A 16,283-nucleotide genomic window follows, 5' to 3' on the forward strand; every position below is an offset into this window, starting at 1 on the left:
TGCTCCATAGGTGAACGTAAGTAGGTCTAGAGTCATCGAATACTGCGGAAAGACATATCTGCCGATTGCAGGCAAGGTTCCCAAGAGTTAAAGGCATCTGGTAACCTCAGGTAGAAGATCTTTTGAACTTTTTTCTTCTTAAATCAACTTCCCCACATCACGCATTTCAGAAAGATAAATATTTTTTTTGTTTTGCAATGTAGTTTAGCATCGTAAGGTAGACGGGAAGTCAGGCTTGATCCAGATCACCACAGAAGATTTCCTGAATTTTCTGGCATTTATTAGAACCGGTTATCATGGCAAAAACGCATTCTTTTTCAACAGCGGAAACTAAATTTAATCCAGATAACTGTAATATTTTCCTTACACACATAAGTACAGTGTCACACACTTCTAGTATACACTTGTTTAAATTACTCTTTAGGACTTGGGAATTTGTAAGCTTCAGAACCTCCAGGATTGTCTAATTCCTTTCGAATTCAACGATGTCTTGGCAAAATTGGTTCACCAACAAAGCTGGGTTTCTCCTCAACTCATGTTTCCCAAAACTCTTTAAAATTACCATGCTTTTCTTCAAGAATATCAGTTAGGAATCCTAGCTTAACTTTGACTTCTGCAGCTCCGATATGTTGACTTTGTATTTGTAAGTTTATTTCCTCCACAGGACTCATAACGAGACTGTGAAGGGACAAAAATCAAAATGTCTTAAAGTCTGTCATTTCCTGTAGGAATTCTGAGCATTTAGCTGCAGCATACGAGAATAAATTAAAAAAATCAATAAGATTTGAGTATTTTTGTAGAATTTGGTTAAGGCTTGATGCCTGCATTGTCCACCTTGTGGAGCAATGTGGGCGAAGTCCAGTGCAGTGTGTAGGGCCAGTTGTGTCATTATCATATTATAGTTTCAAATATTCCCATTCTCTTTGGAGATTCTCTAATAGTATTTATTAGGTCTTTGGTTAGGTTCATTATAGGTATCCCTCATACCGGAAAGTTGTTTTGAACTATCTCCCACAGCTTCCAAGCTGTGGGCTGCGCAGTGTACGTGAAGGGCTTGGGGCTGAATATCTTTTATGAGAGTTTGCAAACCCTTGAATCTTTCCTGCATCTGGGTTGCACCGTCATAGCATTGTCTTCTAAGATTTTCTGAAGTAAAATCAAACCGAGCTAGAATGTCTTTCACTATGTTGAGCAGAGTTTTAGCTTCAGTATTTGGAGCTGCCTAAAAATCTAGAAAGTCCTCGCAAATGTCAAAATTGTCATTTAATGTGTGAATGCAACAAGTGATTTGTTCTTGGACGGTTATATCACTTGTCTCATCTACCATTATACCAAAGTAATCACAACTTATTCCTTGAATTACAGAGCGCAAGACAGATTGACCTAGTATGCGTATAATCTCATTCTATATTTCATGAAACGTCCATTTATATCCTGAACGTCCTGCCAGCTCTGGCTTATCCTCCTTTCGCAAATTTATTAATTGTCAGAAATTTGAATTTATATCCTCATGGCCTCGAATAGCAATGCCTTGACGGCAAAGAAATTTTACAGCTGTGAAAATACACATCATAAATGGTGGTGGGGCCCAGGCCCCACAACCTCTTATGAAGTCGGCGCCAGTGGAGTGGAAGATATCAATATTGAACAAAAAATACTCAAAATATATGAAATGAATAATATTTTGAGACCATAATACGATGATACCAATAGATATATGAGTGTTGAAAAGGAAACTGAAGAATAAGGACAAAACAAAAAGCAAGATAATATAAAATATACAGAATGACTCACGGTTGGAGGTAGATTAGACGTTTCTGGAAAACGCAAAGCATGATTTTTCTGAAAATTTCACCTCTCATATTTCCTTACCTGTTCTATCGATCTAAAATATTTTCAGCATTGCGGCGTTGCCACTTCCATCAGAAAGTCCTAGCAACTTTATTTTTTTAAATGGAACACCCCATATATTAATACATTTTTGGAATCGCTCTGGTATTTTAATACTTTTTTGTTGATAATGTCCTATACCTATCTCTATCTGTTTTCGAGATAAAAAATAAATTGTGCTAAATATGGTCCAAAACATAGCCTTAATTGAAATTAAGTACATCAGTACTCTCAATTCATGAAAAGTTGATATTTTGATGATAGTTTGGACAAACTCGAAATATTCAAATAACACCAAGAAATCGACTCCATATCATACAGGGCGTGCTAAAATTACTATTATTTCCATTGTGCATAAAAGTAGTCGAAAGTTCATTTTTTCAAATGAAACCCCCTGTATATTACTCGATAAATTGAAAGATGGTGAAAAATGCCTCAAGATGATATACATGTCCCTATACCTAAATCGTCAAGTTTTCTTAATAAAGCCGTTTCTGTGGAAAAATAGTTATTCACGTTTTACCTACAAGTGTTTAAAGTGGCATTTTATTTTGTGAGTGGGGATTATTGCAAAACGACCGTCAGCAAGTGGAGCAAACTCACGAGCAAAATAAAATCACTTTTAACAAATGTATCATACAAATTTTTTTGTATAACGATACTGCTGATAATAAAAAAAATTATAGGGTCCATGGAATTTGAACACACGATCTGTGGATTACAAGGCATATGTTACAACTACATACGCCAAGTCACGTTATTTTAAGGAGGATTATTGGTTAGTCATGAAGGACTTTCTACAGTTGGACTGAATACTACTTCGTCATCGTCAGTAACTTCACAGGGATTTAATATTACCAAAAGCACGAACTGCATGTGTGAACTTTTCTAAATGATTTTTTGGTAGGTGTTCTGATTGAAGTGTTTCTATCAAAGAGATTTTCAATAACAGTTGTACAAAAAATAATTTTTAAAGAATTTGATTTCTAGGTAGCTGTGGAAATATCAAGCTTATGACAGTTTGGTGACTTTGACGGTGTTTCAAAAAATCGCCCAAAATGAATGCAAATATTGATTATTCTAACGAAGTTCTCATGAAATCATTTATTATACACGGACAGTGTGATCAAATCATGGTAGAAAATTCAACCAAATGTATCCTGAATTAACACCAATGAACGACAGGAAGTTTCTAAGATTACAAAATAATTTTCTTAACTATGGCTCCATGTTAAAAGCGCCTTCAACATTACCAAAACCTGTTACTTCAAATGAGGACAATACTGTTAACGTTTTGACATATTTTTATGCATATCCAGAAGCTTCCATTCGCAGTGCAGAAAAAGATTCAGGTGTATCACATGCTTCAGTACAACGAATTTTGAAAAATCACGGAATGCATCCGTATAAATTTACCAAAGATCAAGCTCTAAAAGCAGAAGACTACGAACGTAGAATGCATTTTTGTGAATCGCTTTTGATTCATACACAGGAATATCGGGAATTTTTGTCAAAAATAACTTGGAGCGACGAATCAAAATTTACGAGGGAGGGTATTTTCAATAGAAGGAATAAACATTTTTGGGCTGATCATAATCCTCATGTTACAAAAGAAATGGGTTCTCAAGAAAAATTTGACCTGAATGTTTTCTGTATTCTGAAGAACAATAAAATTAGCTTTTTTATGTATGAAAACACACTGAATGCAGAGAGATATCTCCAAATATTAAGGACGACTGTAACCGATTTTCTTGAAAATTTGCCTTTAGAGGAATATAGGAATTCGTGGTTTCAACTGGATGGAGCGCCAGCTCATTCCACCCATAAATTTTCCAGGAAACTTGACAAACTCTTCGACGATCGTTGGTTTAGGCGTTTAGGGCCGTGGGATTGGCCACCGAGATCACCCGATCTCACGCCACTTGACTTTTTTTATGGGGTGTTTTGAAAGAAAGTACTCCAGTGCCCACCAAAGAAGAATTGCGACGGCGAATAGTGCCGTTTAATTTCCTGGATCCCCAGGAAATTAAAAGAGCAACCACAAGTCGCCTACAAAAAAACATTTTAAAGTGTTTAGAATGTAATGGACAACATTTTCAGCATTTATTGTGAAAATGTGATATTTTGTTTACAATTTTGTCATTTTGAATCATCCTATTCTGTTATTATCTGTACTTTCACATATTTTAGCCCACAAAATCTTACTTTTTACCTACAAATGACTGATTTTTGGTACAGTTGTTCCCTGGAAACTTTGAGCCATAGTTATGGAAATTATTTTGTAACCTTACAAACTTCCTCTCATTCATTGGTGTTAATTCAGGATACATTTGGTTGAATTCTTTACACGTTCTGACAATGATTTGATAACTTTGTTCATGTGTATAATAAATAATTTCATAAGAACTTCGTTTGAATAATTGATATTTGCATTCATTTTGGAAGATGATTCGAAACACCGTCGATATCTTTTTGTAAATTACTACTTATAAAAGTAACCGCACTGCTATAAGCTTGATAAAGGCTCGCGCAAACCGGAGCGGCCGCGAACGCGGTGGCGGACGCGGTGGCGATGCGGTCGCAAAGCGAACAAAACCACCGCACACCAATGCGTTCAAAGTGTAAGAAACGATATGGATTTTGAAGAGGAAACGTTGCTTCTCGCCATGTTAATTGACGAAGATGGTGAACCTCAAAAGTAAGTATAAACTAATCTTGTTTCTTAATAAATAGGTATAGTTATAAAATTGACCTGTATATTTTTTTGTACAAAGAAACGAAGAATTTGGATTCACGATATTAACTTAACTCGTGAAATTCAAGGAGAATTTCACACATTATATCACGAACTAAGAGAGGACGAACAGCGCTTTTTAATATATTTCAGGATGACTGTAGAATGTTTCGATGAAATATTAGATCTCATAAAAGAGGACATAACAAAACAGTTTACTCATTACACAGAACCTATAGGACCAGCTGAACGACTAGCTCTAACACTTAGTAAGTAACTAACGAAATGATTATTTTTAAAACATAATTTTTATTTGTTGAACAAGTAAATAACGAAATAAGTATCTACCTAATTAAGTATTGCACATGTTTTAAATGTTGGATGGGAATTTCGTTAGTGAAGTTCCAAATCTTTCATACCAATCTACAGAAGATTCACTGTCGTGAAAATTGGATTCTGATGATCCCGGTCTGTCCAGAGTAGAAGAATTTTCAGAAATATGCACCACAGGATTGGAGTAAGCCTCAGGTTGTGGAAACACGTACGAGTTTGTAGACCTGCGTCGCTCTTCCTCATCCAGATGCTCCAATTCTTGCTCCATTAGTAGTTGTGATATTTTAAATTTAATGATAGCCTGTCTTCTTTTTGAAAATTTTTTTACAGTCTTAACATATCCTTTGATCAATGTCATCACATGCACTTTCTGCAGTTTTCCTATCAAAATAAGAAATAACTTGCTCTACAGATGATGAAGATGATTGGTGTTTTGCTGGCTGATTTTGCCGTTGGCTTAACTGAGTTGCTGGTGCTTTGCTGAATTCATGTTTTTTGTTCCTTTTTGCTAGTGGCTGATTTGTCAGAAAGTGATTCAACCGAAGGGTCATTTTTATCTGCTGTTTCCTGACATTGGACTTGATTGTGGCCTTCTTCAGTAAGTTCAGATGATGGTGGTTGTCGTACTGACATTACGTTTGAATGTGTTTTGGCAAATGCCAAGGAAGGTCGCAAAAATTCCATTTGTTGAGCCCAAGGCCAAGTTTTATAACGAACCAAGATCTTCGTTTCTTGTCCAGTGGTGGTTTTTTCGGTTCTTAAATATTTACTATAGGAATCGCGTAGGTTTTTCCATTTTTTCTTTATTTCTTCACCTAAAACAAGTTAACATTTTTCTTGATAACATTTTTATTGCTAATCTATTAAAATGCTTTAAGAAAATATTAATTTTTAGGATATCTTGCAACTGGAGATTCATGTAAAACTATTGGCCATAGTTTTAGAATGGGATTTCGAACAATGAGCGCCATAGTTTTTGAGGTTTGTACTGCGCTTTGGAACCATATGCAACCCTTAAACATGCCTGAACCAACTGAAAAAATATGGGAAAAAAGTATAAATGGTTTCTACGAAAAATGGCAATTTCCAAACTGTTTAGGAAGCATTGACGGAAAGCATATTACCATAAAATGTCCGGATAAAACTGGATCTAATTACTTTTGTTATTTGCAAAAGTTTTTTTCGTTTTACTAGCTATCGTAGATTATGATTACAAATTTATCTGTTTGGATGTTGGAGGATATGGCAGAAATAGCGACGGTGGATTGTTCGAACAATCTATTATGGGGCAAAGACTTGATAACAAAACCTTTAATATCCCAAAAGATAAACTTTTGCCATTTCAAGATGAGTGTACACCTTGTGTTCTTGTTGGTGATGAAGCTTTCCCACTAAAGGAATATTTAATGCGACCTTTTCCACATCGTCAATCAAAATCTGATCTAAGAAAAGAAGTCTTTAATAAAAGGTTGTGCCGAGCACGCCGTGTCGTGGAAAATGCATTTGGAATGTTATCCAATAAGTGGCGGCTTCTCTTCAGACCTATTGAAGTACAAGTTGAAACAGCCATAATTATTGTTAAAACTGTTTGTGTATTACATAATTACTTGCTCATAAAATAGTGTGACTTGCCATCCAATTTATTAGAAGAAAATGAAGCGTACCCTGGAACCATTAGAAATAGAAATGATAACAGAAGATCAACAAATACTGCATTTCAAATTCGTCAAAGATTTGTTTCGTTTTTTAATGACAATAATTAATAATTAAAATAAATATTTTAAGAAAAATATATTACCTACTACAAATATGTTATTTTGTACTTACCAGTTACCCCTTCAAACGACTCGGCAATCTCGTCCCATATTTTGTCTTTTTTCTTGATATTTTTATACTCACTATTAGTGAGATCATACAAAATTGGTTTAACACGAACACTTTCGATAAGCTCCTCTGTGCTCAACATGTTTTGTCCTGCAGAAGATCGCGCGAATTGAGCGGGCAAATAGTGTAAGCAGCGTTCTACCGCCGAACGCCAAGCGAGACGCGGACAGTTCGCTGCAAAACAAGCGGGCGCGTGTGGTAGATCGCTTAGGTTTGCCCTCTTTAATTATTTTACACGCACAGCGTTTGAACGCATCGCCACCGCGTTCGCGGCCGCTCCGGTTTGCGCGAGCCTTAATTCCACTGCTACCTAAATCCAAATTCTAAAAAAAAAATGTTTCTAGAAGAAGCGACATCATTGAGAAAACTTGACGATTTAGGTATGGGGACATGATATATCATCTTGAAGCATTTGTCACCATCTTTCAATTTACCGAGTAATATACAGGGGGTTTCATTTGAAAAAATGAACTTTTGACTGTTTTAAAAATCTGTTTTAGAATCTGTTTTTCCGTTAATCAGCTGCCGCCCCCATACGAACGACAACTCTCAGAAGTTGAGAAACTTGTGCGAGCTAAGGACTAACGAGGTCTTACCTTTTAACGTGTGATTCCTAACACGGTTGCAGAATCATTTCAGCTTCAACCAGATAAATTCTCTCGAGAAAAATATCTGGTCGAAGCGGGAATCGAACACACGACCTTCCGATCGTGAGTCGGACGCACTACCACCGCGGCCAATTCCACACTTTTATGCACAATGGAAATAATAGTAATTTTAGCACGCCCTGTATGATATGGAGTCGATTTCTTGGTGTTATTTGAATATTTCAAGTTTGTTCAAACTATCATCAGAATATCAACTTTTCATGAATTGAGAGTACTGATGTACTTAATTTCAATTAAGGCTATGTTTTGGACCATATTTAGCACAATTTATTTTTCGAAAACAGATAGAGATAGGTATAGGACATTATTAACAAAAAAGTATCAAAATACCAGAGCGATTCCAAAAATGTATTAATATTAGGGGGTGTTCCATTTAAAAAAATAAAGTTGCTAGGACTTTTTGATGGAAGTAGCAACGCCGCAATGCTGAAAATATTTTAGATCGATAGAACAGCTAAGGAAATGTGAGAGGTGAAATTTTCAGAAAAATCATGCTTTGCGTTTTCCAGAAACGTCTAACCTACCATCGACCGTGAGTCACGCTGTATATTCAGTACAAAAGATATTCAGTTCCCAGAATAATCTGAGACGATTCATTTCAAATGATGGAGTCACAAATTGGAAATTTTGAATAGCAAAGTTCTTCAAAATCAACAACCTGAAATTAACAAGTGTTTTAAAAAACTTTTCATATGTGGTGAGAAAATAACGAAGAAAAAATTGTAATATGATGCACAAAAAATTGAGCTATGAATAGGTGTTATCAGAAATTAATGATCGTTTTCTGAAATTATCTGTACTACATTCAATTTGTAGGGATATGTATTAGTTAGAGGGGAAATTTTTCGGGTGTACAATAAATTAAAAAATGATAAAAACATGAAATTTTCAATATACGAGTATATCAACATAATGCCTTTAAAATACTACCATGGAGCAATAGTAAAAATACCTTACATTAAGAAAATCACAGTAGCTGTTCTCGTCTGAAATGCTCATCATTGTGTTGTGGATATTACAAAGTTCCAGCAGTCGTTTCAATAACAATTTCAGTTTATCAGATGAACAGCCACCTATCGACGTAGGAAGATGGTTATGGTACGCTTGCAGACCATTCAGAATTATTTGATATGCTGACAGTAGTTTATGATTCCTATTAGGATTCGATTGTTTCCATTTTCTCAATTCGTCAAGCTGAAATGGTTGTGAATTTCTATTACTACGCCAAAACACAAAAACTTTATTAAAATTTTTCTCGAAGCGAGATGGATGTATTTTTCACCGGAGTTTCTAATTATATTTATTGATGATTATTCACAAAGTGAATGAATACCGAGATGAAATGTTCTAAAAAATGATTGGGATGTAAAAAAAATCAGTCATCAAAAAGATATGTAAAATGACATTAACGTCGTTTCAATTGTCCACCTTACGCCGGTGACATACTTCGCGATTTCCCAGCGGTGTTTATGCAGTACGGTTTGTGAGCAGTTGCTTTTATTTTTTTGCCAACCCCTGCATTTAAATGGACCATGACAGTATCTGCAGAAATCCTTTCTTCCTGGTTGCTCTTTCGGTTGTACGGGTGCACGTCGTACCTACTTGTGTGGCATCTTCCAGCAAGAGCGCCTTCTGCGCAAAGGGATACCACTATTTGTTGGTGAAATATCGCAGCAGCAGCAGCAGACTTCATACTGGTTGCTTTGAAGGCGCCAACGATTACTACAGGACGACAAGGGAATATTTCCCCTCCAGTTAGAAACCCGCACTGCCAGGAAATCGGTGGGAAATCGTGGTCCTGTAGGCCTGATATTTTCAAAATAATACACAAGTTGTTGGTGAATTATTCAGAGGACTTCAAATAAATAAAACCTGTTTTTTCCAAATGGAATGCTCTATATATCATGAAAGTTTTGTTTTCATTTCATTTCAGTTTTCATTCATAAAACATACAACTTCTGCTAGATAACTTGAGAACTGCCCTTGAAATATTGAAGAAACATAATTGGATCAAATATATAAGAAAGGTTGGAGTTTTTTTTTATTTGAAAATAATCGCATCAACCTTATGGTTATTAGCGGCGGAAAATATATTTACAAGCAGTAACTATATTGATTACAACATTATATTTTGTTGGATAAGTTCAGAGCACCTAAATAATTTAAAATCTTTCTAGCACTAAAATAACTCAAGGTTTCCTGCGAATCCTTCGATATTTTGCACATTTCCCTTTCTAATTGAAACACTGGACACTGCACTATGATGTGATGTATTTTTTGTGCAACTTCACAATGCCTCTCTTCTATAGATACTTTCACGTAAAATGTTCAAGTGACAGCACATTTGATTCCACCACGAGCGGTACATATCAGAAATACCCGACAGACTGTGGCTGCTCATCTTTTGGATTATTGACCGTCATAGTCACTCGAAATATAATGCTATATAATACAGTGACGAGTATTGTGACGCCTGAAGATGTTATTGTATAGCGAAACACGTGTCGCAGTTTTGTAAACTATCAAGTGGAAATCTCACATTGAAGTATTTTTTGAATATGTATCGCTAGAATTTCAAAGCTCAACATCTTCTGAACGAGAGAACTTATTGTCAAAAATGAACCAGTAATGGATATAGTATCGTAAGCCTTTTTTAATGAAGTATCATTCGAACCAATTTTCATCAAATAAAATTTTGGGAGGATATCCCCGCTCAGAGGGTTCAAGGTTTTGCAATTGTTTTTGAGTCAAAACTTATATCCTTCTCACAAACCAAATTGAGGTATTTTTAGATTTTTGCCAAAAGTTTTTTCCCTGGCAGTTCTGCCTTGATGTACGTTTTCGATAGATAACTCTGTAGATGAAGAAGTTTAATTTTTTTTTATATTTAATAAGTAGGTACAGGAATGTTCAAATTCAAGCTAATGCATGGTTATCTCGTAAACGGTAAGAGATATAGACCAGTTACTTTAGCATAAAAAAAGGGGTTCAACTCGGAATGAGAGGTAATAAGCTGTCTCAAAAGTCTCATTTAATTTCGTGTCTGTACCGGAAGTTATACGAGGTCAAAGGTAAAATAAACGCGGTTATCTCAGTGTCTATTGCTCCAACGATATTAAGATCTATCATAAAAATTGTAAAGCATTATATTTAGGATGAATTTTATTTAAACCTTTTTTTCATGCGCTCAATCGTTTTTGAGATAGAGGGGATAAACGCGCAGCGCCCTGTCGTGCGTACTGTAATCCAAGGTCAACCGAGAATATCTGTGAATATTACCCTCAATTTTGAATAATTTGTATCATTTATCAGTTAATATATTATATTTAAAAACATTTTTGAATATCTGTGAATATTACATTTTAATGTATTGAAAATACATTTTAAATATAAAAGTTTTTAAATACTTATTTTTCCATCATGATTATAACTTGGTAGACGCATCTTTTCAATACAACCTTTTTGTATGACGTTTATACCGGAAATGAGAATTCAGAGACCCTTATATAATGCGACCTTCTTTTTTGCATTATTAAAAATTTAAAGGTTTTCACAACAATTTCATTTTAATTGTAAGAAATGTACAGGTGTTGAATAAAGATAAAATTAAAATATATTAACTCACTTCCTTAAAATTTCCTTTGAATAAATTAATATAAATGTAAGATATATAATAATGTCATAAGTATAATATATTATCTAACATCAAAAAATGTATACCTTCTAAAGATAAAATACTTAATTATTTTTATATTTCAAATGTATTTCCAATACATTAAAATGTACAATAATTATTTCAAAATGAGTTTTTATTTACACAAAGTAGTTGAGTATTATTAAATTAATATATGTGAATTGTAAAATGTTGTTAAATATAGTATATCAACTGATAAATAATACAAATCATTCAGAATTTAAGTTAATATTTTCAAATATTCACGGTTGACCTTGGATTACAGTACGCACGGCAGAGCGCTGCGCGTTTACCGCCCACTCCGCCCTCTATCTCAAAAAAGATCAAACGCATGAAAAAAAGGTTAAAATAAAATGATATATATATATTATATTATATCTATATTATATTATACTATATTAATCACTCATTCTCAAAAACTTCGTCGCGATCATAGAATGTGTTGGTATCACAAACTTTTATCTGATATTTCCAGTGTGGTTTTCACACGTTTCACAATTTCCAGACTTCATGTCTAATTCCCATTTCGGCGTTTGTGGTATTTGATCGGAGGTTAATCAGTAGTAAAAAGTACAAGTTATTGTTTAAGAAGAATGATTTGCACTGACTTCGAATTGCAAATGATGATCTTTTCTAATTCAAAGTTCATATGAAGTTTGTGAGAGAAGTTACAAATTCCAGAATCCAATAAGAAAATCCTTAGTTTCTAAAATACTGGAGAAACGAATCTGGATACAATACAATAGGAAAGCTCTCAGTTTAGAAAATACTGGAGAAACGAACCTGGATACCTTTTTTTTGGAAGGAATGTTTTATTCCGGTGAATTTCTCGAATAAAATTGGTATGTTTGAAACGAAGCGTTTTAGGCTTTCGCGGCCGAAATTTTCAGTGTTACTATCTTCATTCGGGTTTGAAGGCTGTCGTAGTTTGGAACTGCATCCTAACGTTTCGCCAGGACGAGTGGCTGGCTTCTTCAGAGGTTTATTCATCTTGATGATTCGCCGATGACTGGTGATTTCTAATCTGTAGGTTATATTTATATTGACTCAGGTAGTCCGCCTCTCTTGTTGATGTGTTATTACCTGTTAATGACGTATCTTTTTGTCTTGAAAATAAAACAGAAATTGTGGCTTTAAAAAACCCGAACTCAGATGAGGAGATCACCATTCTACCAGTTGAAAAGGGAAATGCCACGGTGCTTTTGAAAACAGAAGAATACATCGGAAAAATTGAAGAACTTCTCGCAAGCTAAAAAGAGACAACACAATTAAGGTTGCGGAATACGAACCCTCTCATAAAATCATCATCATTGTCGGAAACCACTCAGAGGACCATTCTAAGAACAGAAGCCGTCCCGAAGATACACTAAAGAGATTTACCATTGAGGCCCATAGTAAGGGCAAAAGGTTCGCCTACGTATTACTTACTTGCGACATACTGTTTGGAACCTTTGGTGTAGTAATGAATATTACCGGAGTTTTTTCCCAACACCAAATCGTTATTTTCACACCTCGACACGTGTTTCGATCACCAAGTGATCATCTTCAAGAGGAAGATAAAACTAATGACTACCCCCCCATGCCCCCTCCCGGGTTGTGTGCCCAGGTCGCAAGCTCCCTCCTTACGGAATCATTTCCGCAGGTTTGGACCTGGCGACCGTTTCCTTCCACCCCCGTTTCTTAAGGAAACGGTCCTCAATCCAGCTGTTAGGCACTTCAGCAAGATTGAAATCTAACCTCTTTTGGGTTGGAAACCAGCCTTCAGGTGCTTTTATTTCCCTATCTAACTTCGCGTTTTAATTATTATTTGGCTCTTGTTTGTCGCGGTATTCCTAACTGAATTTTTGCATGGGGGCCCCCAAAACTAACGGCGGCCAGAATTATGGTAGACGGGCGTTTCTCAGTGAAGCTGAGAGAATGTGATTTGAAAAGTGAAATCGCGGTTTTGCTGAAAGAGAATATATGGTTAGTACACTCTAGAATACTATACTTGCCGGAGCCGCCTGACGGCGACTAATGACTACTCAAAACTAAAGCTACTTATACTAATCAGGTACATCATACAGGTAGGTAATCAGTAATACCACCCATACAAGTGTACCACCCTAAATTAATTTTACAATTGGCCTTTCTATTATTCACAATATGTCCTTATGTATGTTTAAATGTTACAGCTATATATAGAACAATTTTCAGCTATATAAAATTAGTTTCACAATATTGCCTATCTAAATATATTTACAATGTGTCTTTTTGTAGTAATCAGTAAACCCAACAATATTATTTCAACAAGCTATATAGTATGCTATTTGGTATTTGTCCGTTATCGTTATTCATAATATTATTATGTTTACTTATTTCCACACTCTCATAGGTATCTAGTTGCCTGTTGTTATTAACTTGTCTAACTAATCTTAAAGAACTGAAGTCTATGGAATGGTTTTGTTGCAAAATATGATGGGCGACTGCTGATTTTTCAGTTCTTCCATATTTTAAGTGTGCTATATGTGTTCCTTGTATCTCACTTTAATAGATCTTTTTGTCTGTCCATAATATTTTGCATCGCAGTCCTTACATTCAATTTCGTAAATTCCAGACTTTTCCGAATTCTCGACTTTGTCTTTTGGACTTCCCAAAAGGTTCTGCAGTGTATGACTTGTTTTAAAAACCACTTTGGAAAGATTTTCGAAGAACTAGGTATGAAGGTATGAAGCCAACCAGTTTTCTAGTAATATTGTCGGACTATTCAAGGCGTGCCTCGCCGGAAGTTACTTCCAATGGAAAGGAGATTTCTATGAGCGATGGAAAGTCCACTTAGCCCGGTGATAGTCAACTTCTTCATGGAGAAATTTGAGAAGAAGACAATCGACGCTTTCGATTTCAAACCAACCATCTGGATACGATACGTTTAAAAAATCTGTTTAAAATCTGTTTTTCCGTAAACCAGCTGTCTCACCGCTTCGAACGACAACCCTCAGAAGTCGAAACTTGTGTGAGCTAAGGATTAATGGTGTCTCACCTTTTAACGTGTGATTCCTAACACAGGTTGCACGATAGCAAGTGAAAATCGATCGTTCAGACTAGGGCTTGAACCACCGACCAACACGGCAGTCAGTTCGAGTGAGTGAACTAAGCACCCACGTCGAACCGCCTGGCTACCGACCGCTACCTGGCTACCGACCGACGTGGATGACACTTTCGCATTCCCGAGACATGGAAGGGACAGACTGAACCTATTTCTAGACCACATAAATGCTCAACACGGATAGCTTTTCTAGATGTACACGACTGACACATAAAATGTACCGAAAACCGATACATACGGACATATATCTGCATGCACTTTCGAAACAACATCAAAGAAAAAAGCGGGGAATTATCAACACCCTGACGGAACGTACATGTAGAATATGAGAACCAGAACACCTATAAGAAGATTTGGAGCATCTTCAAGTGGCTTTAAGATCGGATGAATACTGTGTAACCGAGATCAAAAAGGTCATGAGACTGAGACATGAGACTAAATATGGAGGAAAGTCTAAATATGGAGGAAACGCAAACGGTTGCACGTGCATTTCTACCGTAGATCCATAGGGTTATGGACAGAATCGGAAAAATCTCAGGGAAGAATAAAATAAAATAAAAACAGTGTTCAAACCCACGAGGAAAATACAACAAAGCCTTATATCTGTGAAAAACAAAAGAGCTGCGGAAATTTGTCGTATACCATGCACCTGCGAAAAAGTTTATATCGGTCCAGCTCAGGGTCCATATCAGCTCGTTTTTCTTGCACCTCACTGAAAATAGTACAGCTTGGGATAACAACAAATTTCAGGCACCTACTTGATACTGTTTTTGAGAATCAGTACCACAGTACATAAAGAGATTGAGCTTACTAACATTAGAGCGATTGTCAGAAACGTAATAAAAATAAATAATTCATTTGATGGTCATCAAATGAACGAAACTCTTGAAAATATCAATTAACGTTGGGGCGCCCCGTGTCAGATGATAGTATGAAAATTCTTTTCTTCTTTCTGGGCGTCCAAGGAAATTTTTTATGACAAAGTATAAACAGATTTCGAATATTTCTGGAAATAAAAAAGCTCCGGCAAAAATAGTTATTTCCTGATTTTCTCTCATATCTCTAGATCCAGAAAGGCTAAAGTCGATTCAATTGTACCCAAAAAAGACAACATTACCTTTTCTAACTCAACCTACTCTCTATCTTTACCCGTTTATGAGATTCTCATGCTCAGAGTCGAATTTGAATAACCCTGTTAACAGTAATGGAGGATATTCTAAGCAAAGTTTCGTAAGCATTCAATTCACTAAATGGCAATTAAAAAAACCGTGGCGTAAATAACGTAATTTGAAACGATGTTTCCATTTTCCAACTGAAATAACAATGTTATTTTTTAGTGTTTCAACTTTTTCAGAAAATATTTAGCATAATTTTTGAGAAAGAAAGTTTTTGGCTTTCTACTATCAAGATATCTGCAGAGTAGTAGAAAGCAAAAAACTTTCTTTTCCAAAAATGATTTTATCAATATTCTTTTTTGTATTTCGGATTTTCTTGTCCGCAATAAAAATCATTGAACAATCTTTAGCTTGTCCTCACTTTTCAAAGTGAGGATTTTGTAGCCTGAAGTGTCATTAGTTTTCTATCAAAAAATAAAATATTTCGACAACGGTAATTTTCTTTAATCTAGGAAATATCTTTGCATAAAGATGAGTCACAATCATCTCGGAATTCTAAAAATTTGTTATTGTACACGGGTGTACTATTTGAAAAAATAGACTAACTTCAGAATAGCCACCAATTTCGAAGTCTTTGCATAATGTTTAGAAAATACCAGTCCTGCAAAACCACGAGATGAAAGATAATGATGAGTTAATATATGTCTCATCTTTATTTTCTGTACAACTTTCATTTTGTTGGGATTCATTCGAGAACCGAGTCTAATTTTGAATACAAGGTGTTTCCCAACTACGGTACAAAACTTCAGAGAATGATTCGTTAGGTCTTTTAAAAAAAAGGTTCTTATGAACATATGTTCGGATTAGCTTCCTTTCTCAG

General features: G+C 35.4%; 1 protein-coding gene across 3 annotated transcripts in view; it reads right to left on the bottom strand.

Moving 5' to 3' along the window:
* The window catches only part of LOC111515195 (uncharacterized), a 113,082-nt gene that overhangs the window by 82,375 nt on the left and 14,424 nt on the right, over positions 1–16,283 (bottom strand). For 2 of the 3 annotated variants that reach the window (XM_074178587.1, XM_074178589.1), the window contains exon 5: positions 8,467–8,703. The exons of the other annotated variant lie outside the window; for it this stretch is intronic. In XM_074178587.1, coding sequence (XP_074034688.1) covers positions 8,467–8,703 — 237 coding nt within the window. The remainder of the gene's footprint in view (positions 1–8,466; positions 8,704–16,283) is intronic. 3 annotated transcript variants of the gene reach the window in all.

This window comes from Leptinotarsa decemlineata, unplaced genomic scaffold, assembly GCF_025532065.1.
Source record: "Leptinotarsa decemlineata unplaced genomic scaffold, Ldec_3_MD MMD2_tig00004067_RagTag_RagTag, whole genome shotgun sequence".
NCBI classification, from domain to species: Eukaryota; Metazoa; Arthropoda; class Insecta; order Coleoptera; family Chrysomelidae; genus Leptinotarsa; species Leptinotarsa decemlineata.